Source organism: Taudactylus pleione, unplaced genomic scaffold (genome assembly GCF_031769625.1).
Source record: "Taudactylus pleione unplaced genomic scaffold, aTauple2 ptg000016l, whole genome shotgun sequence".
Lineage (NCBI taxonomy): Eukaryota > Metazoa > Chordata > Amphibia > Anura > Myobatrachidae > Taudactylus > Taudactylus pleione.
Window position 1 is genome coordinate 25,216,358 of NW_028284418.1, and position 18,299 is coordinate 25,234,656.

The following is an 18,299-nucleotide window of genomic DNA, read 5'->3' on the forward strand; positions in this document are numbered from 1 at the left end:
TATTGGGGGGGTCCCCAACTCCCCAGGGATCCCTGGCCTGGGCTGACTAGTGGTCAGGGGTGATGCTGCGGCTGGGGAACCCGGTGAAAGGGTTCCCCTGGCTGTGGCATCACCCCCCTTGCTAGAAGGAGTCTGGTGCTGGTTCTGGTAAATACAGAACAAGGACTGGCTCAGAGCCCTGTGCTGGTCCTACGTCATTTGTCCCCCGTATTTTGGCTACCAGGACAGGTTCTGAAAAACCTGGTGCTGGTTGTGCTTAATACGGGGGACCCTATGTCGTTTGTCCCCTGTATTTAGCACAACCAGTACTGGGGCTCCAAAGCCCGGTGCTCGTTGTTTTCTGGGGGGCGGAGCCACACCATTTTTTTTTTAAACCCAGAAGCAGGTATCATGGATCTACCAGATCCAAGCCTGCATTTTGTGTGCTGCTACCTCCCCCGGGTCCTAGTGCCTGCCCCACCGCCATCTGCACTGCCGACGCTAAAGCCCGCTACTGTCCCCGGGTTCAGGCCGCAGCTAATGCCCGCTACCCCACCACGCGCTTTTCTGCCGGCTCCCGCTGCAGCTAACGCCAGCTTGTTTCCCCCGAGCCCACCACCACTAAAGCCCGCAAATGATGGCCGACTTTGTGCACCCAAGTGAAGCAACAGTTATTAAACCTGCTGGAGGCTCCTACTACTTGTACGCAACAAGTTGAAAAGTCCTATCTCTACAATGGTGCATTCTTGAGGTAATAGTTTACAAACTGTAACATTTACCTGAACCCCAAAAGCACGTACCCTGGCACAATAACTACCTAATAAAACAAACCACAAGTCTAAATTCCACCCCTACCCTGAGTTTTGCCTTCCCAAAATAACCCCATAGACTACAGCAGAAAGTGTTCCTAATTGAGAATGTCAGAAAAAAGTGACAGTTGGAGCTTTAGATTACTCCCAAATCCTCATTTTTTTATGTTTTTGCCCTGAAATTTGGCATGCAGCACCCAGTGACTGTTCTACCCGGCCATACCAAATTTCAGATATCCGTACCTCTAATAGCTTGTGAGGTGTATCCCCTTGAACAGCCTGCCCCTCCCTCAGGAATTCTGTATGGACTGTGCCCTTATAATATAAAATACTGTGCAAAAGTTTTAGTCGGGTGTGGAGAAAAAGCTGCAAAGTAAGAATGCTTTCAACAATAGAAGTGTTAATAGTTTATTTTTATCAATTAACAAAATGTAAATGAATGAATAGAAGAGAAATCTAAATCAAATCAATATTGGGTACCCTTTGCCTCCAAAACAGAATCAATTCTTCTAGGTGCACTTGCACAAAGTCAGCGATTTTGTAGAATTATAGTCAGGTGTATGATTAACCAATCATACCATACAGATGATAATGGTCATCATTTTCATATGTAGGTTGAAACAGGAAGCTGACGGAGGAAATCCCGACCGCGAGGTTCCCGACTGTCTAATCCCGGCAAGGTACTAATGACAGGCATCGAAATCCCAACGCCTGTCACTAGACATACGCCGGGAGCCCGACACCCGGCATACCGATCGACGGTAAGCCGGGTGCCGGGCGCGGACAGCCGCGGGGAGGAAGGGTTAGGTTAGTGCTCCCAGGGGCGACTTTGGGTTAGGCACCCTCCTGGGAGGGTTAGGGTTAGGCTAAGGTAAGGGGTTTAGGGTTAGGCACCCCCAGGGGGGAGGTTAGGGTCAGGCACCCCCCCGGGAGACTTAGGGTTAGGCTGCGGGGAAGGGGGGGTTAGGTTTAGGCACTTGGGGGGGAGGTTAGGGTTAGGCACCCCTAAAGGAGGGTTAGGGTAGGGAGTTAGGTTAGCTATACTTACCAGAATGAACGATCGGGATCTTCACCCCTGCCGGTCTGCCGCTGTCAGGATTAGGGTAAATCATACTGATTCTAGTTGAAACACAGTCATTATCTAAAACAGAAATAGCTGGGTAGGAGGCTTAAAACTGGGTGAGGAACAGTCAAGCTCTGCTACAAAGGTGAGGTTGTGGAAGAAAGTTTCATGTCACAGGTCACACACCATGGCAAGACTGAGCACAGCAACGCAAAGTAGTTATACTGCAGCAGGACAACAACCCCAAACAATACAGCCAATGTCATTAAGAACTATCTTCAGTGTAAAGAGGAACGAGGAGTCCTGGAAGTGATGATATGGCCCCCACAGAGTCTGATCTCAACATTGAGTCTGTCTGGGATTATATGAAGGGACAGAAGGATTTGAGCAAGCCTACATTCACAGAAGATCTGTGGTTAGTTCTCCAAGATGTTTGGAACAACCTCCCTGCCGAGTTCCTTCAAAAACTGTGTGCAAGTGTTCCTAAAAGAATTGATGCTGTTTTGAAGGCAAAGGGTGGTCACACCAAATTTTGAGGATCTCTCTTCTGTTCATTCCCTTTGCATTTTGTTAATTGATAAAAAATAAACTATTAACACTTCTATTTTTGAAAACATTCTTATGCTGCAGCAATTTTTCCACGCATGCCTAAAACTTTTGCATAGTACTGTGAGTGTATATATATATATATATACAGTACCAGTCAAAAGTTTTCACACACCTTATCACTCAATGGTTTTTGTTTATTTAAATTATTTTCAACATAGTACTGTAGATTAATACTGAAGACCTCAAAACTATGAAAGAACACATATGGAATTATGTTGTAAACAAAAAAAGTGTTAAACAAATCAAAATATGTTTTATATTTTAGATTCCTCAAAGTAACCCCCATTTCCCTGGATGACAGCTTTGCACACTCTTGGCATTCTCTCAGTCAGCTTCATGAGGTAGGGTCATGGAATGGTTTTGAATTAACAGGTGTGCCTTGTCAAGAGTCAATCTGTGGAATTACTTGCCTTCTTAATGTGTTTGAGACCATCAGTTGTGTTGTGCAGAGGTAGGGTTAGTACACAGTGAACACCACTATTTGACTACTGTTGTAATCCATATTATGGCACCAACCACTCAACTCAGTAAAAAGAAACGACAGTCCATCATTACTTTAAGACATGAAGGTCAGTCGATACGGAAAATTTCAAGAACTTTAAATGTATCCTCAAGTGCAGTTGCAAAAACCATCAAATGCTATGATGAAACTGGCTCTCATGAGGACCGCCACAGCAAAGGAAGACCAAGAGTTACCTCTGCTGCTGAGGATAAGTTCAGCAGAGTTACCAGCCTCAGAAACCGCTACTTAACAGCACCTCAGATTAGAGACCACATAAAGTCTTCACAGAGTTCAAGCAGCAGACAAATCTCAACATCAACGGTTCAGAGGAGACTGCGTGAATCAGGCCTTCATGGTCGTATTGCTGCGAAGAAGCCACCACTGAGGATGAACAACAAGAAGAAGAGAATTGTTTGGGCCATGAAACACAAGGAATGGACATTAGACCAGTGGCAATCTGTACTATGGTCTGATGAGTCCAAATTTTAGATTTTTGGTACCAACCGCTGTGTCTTTGTGAGACGCAGAGAAGGTGAGCGGATTGTTTCTGCATGTGTGGTTCCCACTGTGAAGCATGGAGGAGGAGGTGTGATGGTGTGGGGGTGCTTTGCTGGTGACACTGTTGGTGATTTATTCAAAATTCAAGGCACACTTAACAAGCATGGCTAACACAGCATTCTGCAGCACTGTGCCATCCCATCTGGTTTGCGCTTACTGGGACCATCATTTGTTTTGCAACAAGACAAGGACCCCAAACACACCTCCAGGGTATGTAAGGGCTACTTGACCAAGAAGGAAAGTGATGGAGTGCTGCATCAAGTGACCTGGCCTACACAATCACCTGACCTAAACGCAGTTGAGCTGGTTTGGGATGAGTTGGACCACAGAGTGAAGGAAAAGCTGCCAACAAGTGCTCAGCACCTCTGGGAACTTCTTCAAGACTGTTGGAAAACCATTCCAGGAGACTACCTCATGAAGCTGATTGAGAGAATGCCAAGAGTGTGCAAAGCTGTCATCCAAGCAAAAGGGGGCAACTTTGAGGAATCTAAAATATAAAACATATTGATTTGTCTAACACTATTTTTGTTTACAACATAATTTCATGTGTTCATTTATAGTTTTGATGTCTTCAGTATTAATCTACTATGTTGAAAATTATTTAAATAAACAAAAACCATTGAATGAGAAGGTGTGTCAAAACTTTTGACTGGTACTGTGTGTGTGTGTGTGTATATATATATATATATATATATATATATATATTATATGGGTTAGGTACGGGATGCCGACGCTCAGGGTCCCTGTGCTGAGAATCCCAATGCCGGCTTCCTGACTGGGTTAAAATACCAGCACCTGGTACCCTACCCCTAAATCTTACCCACCCTCCCCGCAGCCTAAACCTAACCCTCCCCCTGCAGCCTAAACCTAACTCTCCTCCTCTGGCAGCCTAACCCTAACTCTCCCCCCCCACCCCGGAGTAGCCTAACCCTAACCCTCCCCCTAGTGCCTAACCCTAACTCTTTCCCTAACCCCAATAATTACCATTGGGATGCCGGAACCTGGATTCTTCAGACTGGTGGCAGGATACCAGCATCAGAATATTAAATCATTTGTATATGTGATAAATAAAATAATGCAATGTAAAATTTATCTTGGGCGGCAGGCTTTCGCATGTGTTAATCTTCATAGGACCAATGATCAATACAAGCGATAATATTAAGTAACGACATGCGATATTGTATGTTACTTATCACAAATATTATCACATTTTTGATCAATAGGCCCAAGGGTTTATTGGCTTTTGTAAATTAGTAGATGATAAAAGATGGCTATTTCACTGCATTGTGCACTTATCAAAACTTTAAGTAAAGTAACCACTGACAGTTTAAATCAAATCAATGAGTTTGAACCTGCAAACTAGAGAGAGTGAAACAATACCCACACTTGCTGAGATTACATGTGAAACCACAATTGGGAATACTGGCTAGGAGATAAGTCATTCCTTACCACCATACACATACACCTTGAGGAAGACTCCTGTGTAGAGTCAAAACGCGTCGTTGGAACACAGGAAGGATTCAGGATACCAGAAAAACATTTGGGACTTAGATTTCCTATTACCAAGCAGTTCCTTCGGTCCTTCCCGGGAGACCTTGGGTTTTTACCGCATGTGCCATCTTGGGTGTGTGGAAACTACACCCTAATATCTTGTACGATGCCTTGACTGTTTTATATGATGTAAGCTATATGTATTTTTTTTGTACTATGAAAATTTTTTATCCCTATTAAAACGTTATTTCACTAGTTGGAGCTTTCTGTTTCCTCCCCTCTGTGTGTTCCTTGATGTACTAATTGGGTGAATATCGGAATATCCTAGAACAGAGGGAGAGTGAAATCAGAAGAAGCATCACAAAACCCCAAATTTTGGGTGGACTCATTATCCCATGTTACCGAAAGACTTAATTCTTATGTGATTCATTAATTTGTTTATTATCCTAATTGTGGGCACAAAATTATAATTTTTTTCTGTATGACACCAATATTAGGGATATATTTACTAAGCCTTGGAAAAGTCCAAACAAATCAGCTCCTAACTCATGTCACATTCTGTGTTTGAAAAATGACAGTTAGGAGCTGATTGGATGGGACTTTATCTCTGTTCACTTTACCTCCATTCAAGGCTTAATAAATACACACCTTAGTCCAGTGACATTGTAATTACCCAGCAGCAGATATCAAATAGCAACTTAATTGTATTGAATTTTCATGTCTTATCCAGGAGCTTCTTAGTAACTTAGCCAATCAGGTTGATTGTAGCACATAGCAGTTCTGGAGATTAGTGTGCTGATTGGGCAGGAGTAGTTAAACTATCATTTGTATATTTGACTAATTAAGGACAGGGCAGAGATAATGGAAAAATGAGATGATGTGCACTGTAGATAAGCAAGCAGGTAGCCACAGACTGAGGATTAGGAATGGAAGGTTCAAGCTCTCCAGTAGCACAGAGCAATAATGTGAGGCTCACATTGATGCAGGAAGATTTTGGTGTAAAAAAAAACACCTCCTAAAGCTTTATGTTTATAAAGGATGCGTTAACAGAGATATAAATAAGAAGAGGAAATTTCTAATCATAACAATACAATAAATAGAGAAATCCTGAAAATTAGTTGATACTTTGAAAGTTGCCCTAACCTTCTTACAAGTATGTAGAGTAGACCTAACCATATCCAGCTATGTATCTGCCAAATGAACACACTTTACTATTATTATTATTATTATTATTATTATTATTATTATTATTATTATCCGTTATATGGCACCACAAGTGTTCTGCAGCGCCTTTCAAAGTACATAAATAATTTGACAAGTGACTTAAAGTATAATATAGGACAAGGACATGGATAATATACATTGCTACATTAGTGACCATAACATCTAGATATGCAACAGAGCATAAGCAACCAAATGTTAGGTGCCCTGGTGGGGTGTTAAGAAGTAGATGAAAGTAAAGTAAGGAGAAGCACAAGAGGGTAGAGGCCCTGCTCGTAAGAGCTTACATTCTAAAGGGGAGGGGCAGACAAACAGGTGTGACACAGATGGGGTAAACAGGGAAGAAGGAGCATGTTGCAGCAAGTTGGGATGAGATCTGGGAAGGCTTTGATGAAGTAGTGGGTCTTGAGAGCCCGTTTGAAGGATTGTAAAGAGGTGGAGAGTCTGAGGGTGAGGGAGAGAGTTCCAAAGGTCAGGAGCAGCATGGGCAAAGTCTTGGAGGCGGGAGTGGGAGGAAGTAATCAGTTGGCAGGAGAGGTGGCATGCATTAGTTGAGTGAAGGGAGCATACAGGATAGTGGAGGGAGAAGAGGTCAGAGATGTAAATGGGAGAGGAATGGGTGGGTTTGTAAGCGAGTGTGAGAACCTTGAATTGGGTTCTAAAAGGGAAGGGGAGCCAGTGGAGGGCTTGTAAGAGAGGGGAGGTAGATGTAGAGCGTTTGGAGAGGAAGATGAGTCGAGCAGCAGCATTGAGGACAGACTGGAGAGGAGAGAGATGGGAGTTGGGGAGGCCAGATAGAAGGAGGTTACAGTAGTCCAATCTGGATATAACCAGGGAATGTATGAGGGTTTTGGTGGCATCCTGGGTGAGAAAGGGTCTAATCTTGGAAATATTTTTGAGATAGAAACAACAGGACTGTGAGAGGCTCTGGATTTGTGGTTGTAGGAGAGGGAGGAGTCCAGGATAACTCCAAGACAGCGCACTTTTGGGCTAGAAGAGATAGTTTTTCCATCAATTGTTTTAGAAATAGTGTGAAGTGAGGTTATATTGGAGGGTGGGAAAATGATCAGCTCAGTCTTAGACATATTAAGTTTAAGAAATCGCTGTGGCATCCAGGAAGAAATAGCAGAGAGACAGTTGGAGATACGAGTAAGGAGAGAGGGGGAGAGGTCAGGGGAGGAAAGGTAGATCTGAGTATCATCAGCATAGAGATGATTATGGAGGTCATAATCATAGCATGAATATCAAATGTAGAGAATGTAAGGGATGGTTCAGAGGGTAGGAGTAACCTGGGGATAGAAGGACCCCCACACCACAACCATGCTGACCCCCGGCCGAGGGGTGTGAGAGGTGAAGCCCCCAGAAGAGAGATCTGCAGGGGAAGGGGTGTCAGAGAGTGAAATCCAGGTTTCAGTAATGGCTAGGAGATGCAAGTTTTTGGAAATGAAAAGGTAATGGGTGGGAACCAGTTTATTACAGACTGATCTGGCATTCCAGAGGGCACAAGATAGAGGGACAGTGTTTATAGGAGAGATGTGAATGATGATATCATGGTTGCTGTGACGAGAAGGTGAGATTAATTTGGGTGACTGAGATGAATGTAGTGGACAGATTGTGCAGGCACCAGTGTTGGGAAGGGAACCTGAAGGTGGTGGGCAGGGAGGGAGTTTAATGAGATGTGGGTGGAGGTGGGGTGGCATGGCATGGAGAGGAGGCTGAAAGGAAGGATTAGCGGTGGGGTAGTAGGACCCAGGTGGGGTAGAAGAGAACAAATGTGGAGTAATGGGAGAGGAAAGGGAGGAAGGCAGACAGAGGAGGGGAGATAAAGGAAGGAAGATTGGAGGAGATAAGGGGGAAATGATAAAGGTGGAAGAAGGGGCAAAGCAGAGGATCAGGTAGACACTGAGTGGAGGAGGAATTGGATGAAAACTTGGTCATGGTGTGGCTGGGTTAAGTTTAGGGAGAAAATCTAGATGTAGGAATAAAGTATGATTGTGAGAGAAAGTGCAGGAGATTTGCAGAGTAGCAAGTAAAAGTACAGTGGAAGAAGGTGTATCTGTGCAATGATAACAGGTTATAATTGAGTGAAGGAAAAATGGAGATTTAGTGGGGAAGAAATGGAATATTAATGTAAACTGTATTAGAAGACAGATGACAGGCTTGGCAAATAATTAAGGTAGAAAGAAAGTTTTTCTAAGAGATAAACTGAAATTGGCACAGATACAGTACATTATGCTTTGAAATATTTGTGAAATCAGAGAGCCAGCACAAATATTAGGAAGTAAAGTGTTAAGTTCTTACAGTGAGCAAACAGAGGCCCTGATTCAGAGCCGGACGCTCTGACCAGAGTGCTCGCTCTGAATCAGGGCCCACCTCCATAATTATGGAGCGTCCCCCTGGACACTCGTATAGCTGTGGGTCACCACCCACAGCATATACGAGCGTGCAGGATGGTGGTTGCGATGGTCTTGACTATCGCGACCATCGCCACTGTGAGCCGAAGCCTGCGGTTGAGTTTCTCAACCGCAAGGCCCGGAGTGATTTTGGCTCTATCAGAGCCAAAATCACTCCCACTGACATCACTAGTGATGTCAGTGGGGCCGGCTTCTGACGGTAGGCGTTCCCTTGGGAACGCCCCCGTCTGGGAGGCACGCCCCCGGCACGCCCACCAAAGGGGGCGTGCTGTCAATCAACATCGACAGCACGCCCCCTTTGATCAGACACAACGAGCGAAGGAAAGTCCTTCACTCGTCGCATCTCGCGCATGCGCACGACGGAGCTCTCTCCGTCGTGCGCATGCGCAGTGCAGACCATCGACCCACTTGCGAGCGGACAGCCGCTCGCGAGTGGGTCTGAATCAGGCCCAGAGTCCAGTGATGAATGTCATGGTTAAGCAGACAGCAGTTGCTTGTAGAGAAGAGATTGTGAATTTACATATCTTGTTTATACTTTGTCCAAATGTTCTGATTTTTGGATGCGATGAGGTTAGAGTGGTCTCCTTCTGTTTGACTTCGGTTTAACGCCAGTATAAACCCAAATTTGGTTAAAGTGCACTTGTAAAATTATGCACCTGCAGCCTTCCAAAGAAACTTAAATAGTGAATGCAGGCATGTTTATGCAATGATTACAATCAACCCCCAATACCCTTCCACTAAAATGGCTAGTAGTAAAATTTGTAACACAAACAAACAAGGAATACCACAAAGCTAAGAGGAACTTGGTCTAGTTATCAGTACACTGTGCAGATAGTTTAGCATGAGACAATCTGCAGCAATGATGGAATTTAGATTTATATACCTAGTAATCAGTAGATTATTGCACACATCAGAATAAAACTTGCATCAACGTTTTGTTTAGATATACCTAGTAATCAGTAGATTATTGCAAACATCAGAATAAAACTTGCATCAGTGTTTGGTTTTAGATATACATAGTAATCAGTAGATTATTGCAAACATCAGAATATCAGAATAAAACTTGCATCAATGTTTGGTTTTAGATATACCTGCAGATGGAGGAGAAAGGTGGGGTCAGTTCACAATCGATAACAGAAGAAGATAAAATCTAATAATGCCGGTATAACGGTTAAAGTGCACTTGTAAAATTATGCACTTATTAATATTATGCACCAGCAGCCATGGCCTGCAGCCTTCCAAAGAAACTTAAATAGAGAATGCACTTGTGTGTTAGTGGATGTAACAAGCACGTCTCTATCAAGCTTCTTTCTTTGGATCATAATACTAATGCATATATTTGTTGGCATGTTAGAGCTATAAGGTGATGATAACATGTTTCCCATACACAGTGTTTTACCTTAATATTGCATCATGTCAGACCTTGTGATGTTTTTGTTTGTCTTAATTCCAGAATTTGCTTGGCACTCACAACCTAGGTCGGGTATATTATGAGCCTATAAAGGACAGACACGGGAATGTCCTGATAGTCACAATTCGAGAAGTAGAGACATTGTATTCTTTTTTCAACGGTAAATGGATGCAGATCTCTAAGTTGCAAAGCCAAAGGAAATCTTTGTCAACTCCTGAGGAACCAACAGCCTTGGACATCTTGCTTATAACCATCCAGGTAATGTAAAAAATTTGGAGTGAGCAAATACTTCCAGTGTATACCAGATTGAACAACACCCCAGTGTGTCCAGGAATTTCTGAAATTAATTGCATTGTACGACTAGACATGACATCCGCTTACATTAAACAAATGTCTTTCTCTTATGTTTTCAATGAAACCCACACAAAAGCCTTTTTTAATATCCTTTATTTGGTCGCCTTTCAAGAAAGCTGATGTAATGTCGATTACTTTTAACTTAATAAACACGCATATATATGACTGTGATGTTTGAACATAGCAGCCTGGAGGTCTTGATGATGGAAGAGTCTCAGCTATGGAGGTTTATCTACTGTATACAGCAATCACACACAGATTTAGTACCTTCTCTTCACACTAAACACTCCATTCTCTGGAATAGATCTAATATATGAGTGTTAGATAATACACTATACTTTTACGACATGCGTCATGCCATAAAACATGAGTAAAAATATATTTTTCTATACAGGAATCCTTGAACCAAGCATTTTTATCAATCTCTTTTAACTGTTGCAGTCTTTTGTAAGTTATTAGAATAGTCATAACGATTATGAAATATAGTTGTGTTTTTGCTGTGCATTGTTATCAGGATATTTGGAGCTACAAACGGAAATTATGGGCTAGTTAGCTGTTTTTGATTAAGTTGAACAGTTTCCCTATGTTGATTAAAATTACCACCAATTCCTACCACGTTATCTATACATAGTATAACATAAAGTCCCTGGTAGGCGTCTGTCTGTCTGTCTGTTCGGACTAATCTCGAAAACCACTGGACAGAATTTGATGCAGTTTTCACTTCTATAGAGTATTTGTCGAGGAAGGTTTAGGTGTATGAAACATTAATGTATGACAAAAGGGAACCGATTAGTGGCGATTTTAGTGAAGCAAGTCAATGAAAAAATGGACGTCCGAGCACTTTTTTGGCTTACACTGCCTAAACTGTTAAAGATATATCACAAGGATGGACTTTATTTTATACCATGTAGAGATTGATATTGTCATGCCTGAGGGTTGGTATGGGTAGGAACAGGCGTGGGAGACTGAAGGGGAGATCAGAGATATGGCAGTAGATGATGGGCCCGAAGGCAAAGACAGAAATAGAATGTTTTTTATTAAACAGCAGGTTGGAATGGAACTGAATATATAATACTGAGCAGAATAGGTTTGGGACCGATGATGCTGGATTGAGAGCTGGTGTTGATGATTTGAAGAACTTGATGGAATTGTATCTGATGTTAAAGAATTGATGAACTTGATTGGCTTGAGAGCGATGTTGAAGAATTGAAGAACTTAACTGTTATGAGTCCGATATTAATTAATTGATGAACTTGATCGGTTGAGACCGACTTTGATGAATTGAATAACTTAACTGATAAGAGTCCGATGTTGAAGAATTGATGAACTTGATTGGTTGGGACCGATGATGCTGAATTGCAGTACTGGATCGGTTTGGGACAGATAATGATGAGTTGCAGTACTGGGTCGGTTTGGGACCAATGATGATGAGTTGCAGTGCTGGGTTGGTTTGGAACAGATGATGATGAACTGCAGTACTGGTTTGGAACTGATGACGTAAGTATCGGATGGGTCTGATGGTCGGAGGTATCGGCTGGGACTGATGGTTGGAGATATCGGCTGGGACTGATGGTTGGAGATATCGACTGGGACTGATGGTTGGAGATATCGGCTGGGACCGATGGTTGTAGTTAGGAACAAGTCTCAGTGGATAACCCAGACTGGAGCACAGATGGAATGGAGACGGGCGGATTGGAAAACCAGCCCGGGAAATTTCTGGAAGCAGCCCAAATTGGGGCGTGGTCTTATGAGGGGGCGAGTACTATCAAGGGGGGCGGTATTCCTCATACGGCCTGATTCTGAGTTGTACGCAACTATTATATATTCTAAAATCAAACCAAAAGAAGGGGGCGCCACATTGTGCATCAAATAGTTAAATAATTTATTGCAACCATAAAACACTGAAAATCGGCATCCTTACCAACTAGTATACTAGATTCATACAGATGTAGTCATCATCCAGGGGGTCAGGATGCCGGCGCCACATAATACCAGACGGCAGGTACTAGGTTTAGGGGTTAGGTTTAAGGTTAGGGGTTAGGCACTAGGGGGAGGGTTAGGGTTAGGCTGTGGGGGGGGGGGGTTGGGGTTAAGCTGGATACACACTAGATGATATCTTGAGCGATTTGGCCAATTCAGATGCATCGGAACAACAAATCATTCATATTGTCCTGAGTGTACGCACGATGCCGGTTGTCCATCGCATCCTCAATTCTTTTGTACACGCAGAAAGATCTGAGGATGCTGCCAAATGCAGCATGGCCTCCGCTACCCCCCGACGTTGCTCTGTCGCTGCCGTCATCGGCAAGTGTGTATGTTTTACCGATGCCGGAACCCCGCCAGTTCCCATTGCTCACGAGATCGTGCTGGGTACACATCGCCTAATGTGTACCCAGCTTTAGACTGTGGGGGAGAGGGTTAGGGTTAGGCTGTGGGGGCAGTTAGGTTTAGGCTTCGGAAAAGGTGAGATACCACCAGCAATACATCAGGCTCCTCTGGGCAAACACGTCATAGGATCGTCACTGCAACGTCACAACGTCAAGTCACGCTTGGATCAGTGATAGATAGATATGAGATACATAGATAGACAGATACACACATTTTCTATAAATAGCATAATCACCTCTAAACAACTGATCACTACAAGAGCAACCTACATAAATATCAGTGTGCATGATATTGAAGTAACAAACACATACGACCCTTAAATATATTAATATATATATATATATATTGAAAAATAATAAAAACGTGCGCCTAATAGTGTAGTATATTTGAAAAAATTTATAACTTGTGCTCAAAAGTAGGTAATGTGCGTACCAAATGAATATATAAATAAGCTTATCTGCTGTCCAAGTGATGTTCAAAATGGCCACACTTCAAGGGGTTTCCCAGGGGTATTCTTCCTGTGGTAACCTTAAAGTAGGGCTTAGAATTTTTTGCCCATAAAAAGTAATATAGTGTAGTATTTCTCATACAAGGTAGAAATGACTAACATAGATCTGCGTACCAGATAACGCATAACATAGTGCATAGAATAGTGTCACACATATGTGTAGCAGGTCACAAACAATCCAGCTCTCAACGTCACCATGTGGTGGACCTCAGACCAAGAAATGGAGAGAGTCTCCATAAGGGAATTGTTTTTAATTTAGACCAAACACAACACAAATATACAGAATAAAAACAGTTTTTTTTAAAAAAAGATTTGCTTATCTTTTGAATGGTATAGCAGAATAGTCCACTCAAGGGGTTAAGGAGAACCAGTCCCAATACGTTTTGTCCCACTGGACTTTCTCAGGGGTAGTTACAGGGTTTAGGAGTGCCTCTTTATATACCCTCTATTGAGGGTGGTGCAGTGATTATGACAATTTTGCAAAAAACGCCGCATGCGCAGTGCGCGGCGGCCTTCTTGGTGACATCACATGTCCGTGTCACCAGCTAATCTAATGATTTCTTTCATTGGATAAAGGAGGAGGAGAGAGTGGTCGCCAGATATATATTTATATATTTATTTATTTTCACATGCCATCCCACAAGTTGTGATAGTTATTTAGGTGATGCCTGAGATGTGAGGTGATCATAATATTATAATCACATCACATCCTAGGCATCACCTAAATAACTATCACGACAAAACTTGCACAACTTGTAGGATGTGATTATAAATAGAGAGTCATATGTCACATCATGTGGATAAATTGTGACTCACTCACTCACTCAATGCCAGTCGCAGCCGCTCGCTCCAGTCCTGAAACAGCCCTGCCCCATCTCCCCTTCCCGAATCCTGCGCTGGACTGGTGGCTGCTGGAGGCGGAGCTGTGAGGTGTCACTCATGTGCTCCGCAATGCCCCATGAGAGGAGCTGCTGTGACTCGGCATGCACAGCAGCCCTCCCTCTGCCATTACACTTGTGAATGAGCTTCTGCACAAGCGCAGAAGCTCATTCATGACCGCTGCCTGTTCGGAGCAGAGCTCCGCACGCGGTAGCGGCCGTTAAAGCCGCCGGCTGTGTAAAGCTGCCCAGCAGGGGGGAGAGGGGACCAGCCCAGCCCAGCAGTAACTTTCCCGCAGTCCGGGTGGCTCAATCCACCCCAGAATGGAGACTTGCAACCAGATTTGGAATTGGAATCACACGGACTGGAACCGTTTAGATACAAAGTACCTGGGACTCAGTACAGAGCTGTAATTCAGAAGAATTGACATTGTACTGGCAATGGAGGCCAGTCAGGAAATGGAATTTATAGGGGTGGATCCCCAGGGATTGGTTGCTGCGATCAGCTGGTCTGGGAGCAACACTCTGAGTGGTGGAGGAGAATCAGGTGACTGACTCCAACATGGATACGCCCATACTGAGTTGTGGAGGGAACTCAGGTGTGCAGCCGGAGTGTTAGCATGCTGAGTAAACACACTGAGAGCACAGAGCAGGAACCAAGTGGACAGACCACATAGCTAGCTGGATGCGATGTGCAGTGCAGGCGGACCTCTGTGTCATCCGGGAGTGTTGTGAGGTCACAGCGCGAGCTCTATTGCTCTGTCACATTATATTCTGTGCTGCTATATGTAAGCATATTATAGAAGCGGTTATTCCATACTTGCCAATATTTTATTAAAGTTCAGGAGGATCTCGGAGAGTAGGCACAGGTGGAAGGTTTATTGTGAACGTGGCCACACCCACATTGCTCTAAGAAGCGATTTGCAATACCAACCAATCAGCTTCTAACTGTCATTTTACAGGCTGTGTTTGAAAAATGACAGGTAGGAGCAGATTGGTTGGTATTTTATCTCTAGTCTCTCAGGAGTCTGGGAGTGCTGACGCAAATCCATGAGTCTGCCATACATTCCAGTAGAGTAAGCAAGTATCGCTTGATAGTTGCAATGGTTTGAGGAGACCTATAACTCCAGAGTGCACTACAAATGCCATGCCTGATTGTATCTCTCAATCAGATAGGTTCTCTTGAAAATAGTTTCAAGAATCGGAAAGTAAGTAGTTGAAGGACGCGCTATTGCTTACCAGGGTGCAGATGCTATATTTATTTGTTTGTTAACATTTACAGTATTTATATTGTACAATCATATTCCATTGCACTTTACAATTGGGAACATGGTAATAAAATAAGACTGGGTACTGACAGACCAACATATAAGGGCCATGCTCACAATCATCATGATTCCCTCACATTCCATTCACAAGCCTTGTTATACAGTACTGTATGTAATGTATACAAAAATTACTTACAGCTATGCTGAAATACCCTTATTGGCTGAAGTTTAATATGTGTGTTATAGTTCTGTTGAGAGGTATGAATGGGCAATGGCTGAATCTGTATTCAAATTTGGACAATCTGTACTTTTAGCTGTTTTTATACTGTAACCTCAGTGATAAACCAGCCTCGCTCAGGTCAATGTTATCATAGAACTGCAAAGCTTGGTTTGGATATTGAAACTGATGTCACATCCACAGGTTTGTAAAATATCATCCTAGTCTATGTTTTTCTTTACCAGGAGATACTGAATTTTCAGAAGCGAAGTCAGCAGCGCCTGTCCCCTGGACTATACCTCGGCTACCTAAAATTGTGCAGCTCTGTAGATCAAATCAAAGTTCTCGTCTCTCAGAGACTTCCCAATATGCTGTGTCATGTCAAGATTCGAGATAATAGTAATGTTTCCAAGTAAGTAAGTCTTGCTGCTTAATATTTTTGTGCTTATCAAATTTTTCGTCATGGAGAAGAGTTGGTAAATTTAACTAGTTTGTAAATTAACTCATGTCTCTAATTACTGACCAAATAATTACATAATGATGTCCAATTCCCAAGATTTTGAAACTTCACAGCACAGAGCTAACACGTCACTGTCGTTGTTAAACGTCTGAATAAATGTTTTAGTTTTATTTTTTTTAATTTTTATTGGATGAACCAAATACTTCTATACTATAGGTGATGGGTGTGTTTTAATGATTAACAGTTCCCCATATACAATAATTGAGACTGTGCCATAGTGCTAAGTGAAGCTGCTGCAAAATATTGTGCACATTAAATTTTACTGCGCAACAGGCCTTTTTTCACAAGTGACACAATTACTGAAGTTTTGTTTGTTTTGTTGTTCTTTAGACAGAGGTTATATTTCTTACAGCAGCTTAGGAAGTTCAACCTACCAAAGAAGTTGATGAACCTTTTTTATTTGGCTATAATAGAATCTGTTCTACGTACCTCAATTAAAGTGTGGTTTGGTGCAGCCAGTGAACGAGATAGGGCTAGAATACAAAGAGTAGTTAGAACAGCGGAAAGAATAATAGGTGTTCAAATATAACTCCATATAGAAGTTATATTTGTCCAGGGTTAGGAAGTGGACTAGGAATATTGTGGCAGATGGAACACATCCTGGTCATGATTTGCTTAATTTTCTCCCGTCAGGTAGGCGATACAGTATTTGGCTATTAGTTAACCGGTCAATAAAGTCGATTCTGAAAAAAAAATTACAGAAAGACATAGAGGTAAGAGGGCCCAATATATGAACCTAGGACCTGATTCAGACCCGCTCGCTAGGCTGCATTCGCACGTAGCCTGCTGATGTTTGCAATGTGCATAGAAGTTGCAGTGCACGTGCGCAAACTAGTCCATGCGATCGGGAAGCGTTTGCTTGCTGCGCATAGCTAGCTCGCTAGAATGAGTGACAGTACAAGGTGTTTGTGGGTGGTGACAGGGATGGTCGATAGAAACGGGGGAGTGGTGGTGCGAACACAGACGTGTCTGAGCGTCTTAATGCCATTTCAGAGGCGTGCATAATTAAGACTCAGCGTCATAATACACGTGACATGGCTAAATTAGACACTGAAGCACTTGCAGTGCTTGCGGTAGGGTATGGTCAGCCATAAGTGCTGGGTATGGGTCCGATGTTACCGATTGTTTGTTGCATACATTTCCTCGAGATGACGTGGGAAACTGGGCATCTTAAGACAGGCTGGTGGGCGTCTAGATACACACCATGATCACACGCCAAGACATAGTGGACCTGCTAATGCCTTGCTGTGCAATCGCGGGATTTGCATACTTTGGCTACGTGCAAACGCATCTAGCGAGCGGGTCTGAATCGGGCCCCTAGTCCTAACCCAAGAACTTTCAAACAATCCTGTCCACTCTGCAGCATAGCTTCAAAAAATAATCGTAATTCCAATTTTTTTTTCTTTTTAGCCATTATTAGGCAGGACATAATAAATGGTGGTTTCCTTTATTGCAGAAACATTTTCCTCATAGGTCAGGAATGTTTTGGAGCTTGCTGTAAGTTCATAAAACCAAGCACTAAAAAACTTTCGTACAGCAAGCAATGATTTTTACTGTTGTACACTAGATGGACAGTGTGTCCCCAAAGCTGTGTTTCTTGGTGGATGTTTTAATTTTTGATTTATGTTATAGATGAAAGTGCTAACAGAATAGCTGACTTTACATGCAATTGCAGATGAATGGAAATACTAGAAAATATTGCCTGTCCTTTATATAAAAATTCAAACTGTTTCTGGCTCTATCTAATTCCTCAAATAAAATATATTTGGAAATTGTGGTGTAAGTTTGAGACGATTGAGTTCCAATAAGAATATGCCATTTAGCAGAAGTGCAAAGTTTTGGGTGTGGATTAACAGATAGATAATAAAAAGGTCGACAGTGTCTAGATAGACATCAGATGTTAGACAGTCAATAGGTCAACTGGAACAAAAGGTCGACACACTAAAGTCGATATGTAAGAAGGTCAACAGGGTCAACAGGTTGACACGAAAATGGTTGACACATGCTTTTTTGTTTTTTTAGCCCTAATCTTCACCCTAACTGTCCCCTTGGTGCCTAACCCTAACCCTCCCTACGGTTGCCTAACCCTAAATGTCGGGGTAGGTGCCT

At 42.8% G+C, this 18,299-nt stretch overlaps 1 protein-coding gene across 1 annotated transcript in view; it reads left to right on the plus strand.

Annotated features, from left to right (window-relative positions):
- Positions 1–18,299, plus strand: part of ANKFN1 (ankyrin repeat and fibronectin type III domain containing 1) — a 583,203-nt gene that overhangs the window by 376,850 nt on the left and 188,054 nt on the right. Inside the window, exons 12-13 of the mRNA XM_088473339.1 lie at positions 10,100–10,315; positions 15,916–16,082. Of these exons, the coding sequence (XP_088329465.1) occupies positions 10,100–10,315; positions 15,916–16,082 (383 nt within the window). The remainder of the gene's footprint in view (positions 1–10,099; positions 10,316–15,915; positions 16,083–18,299) is intronic.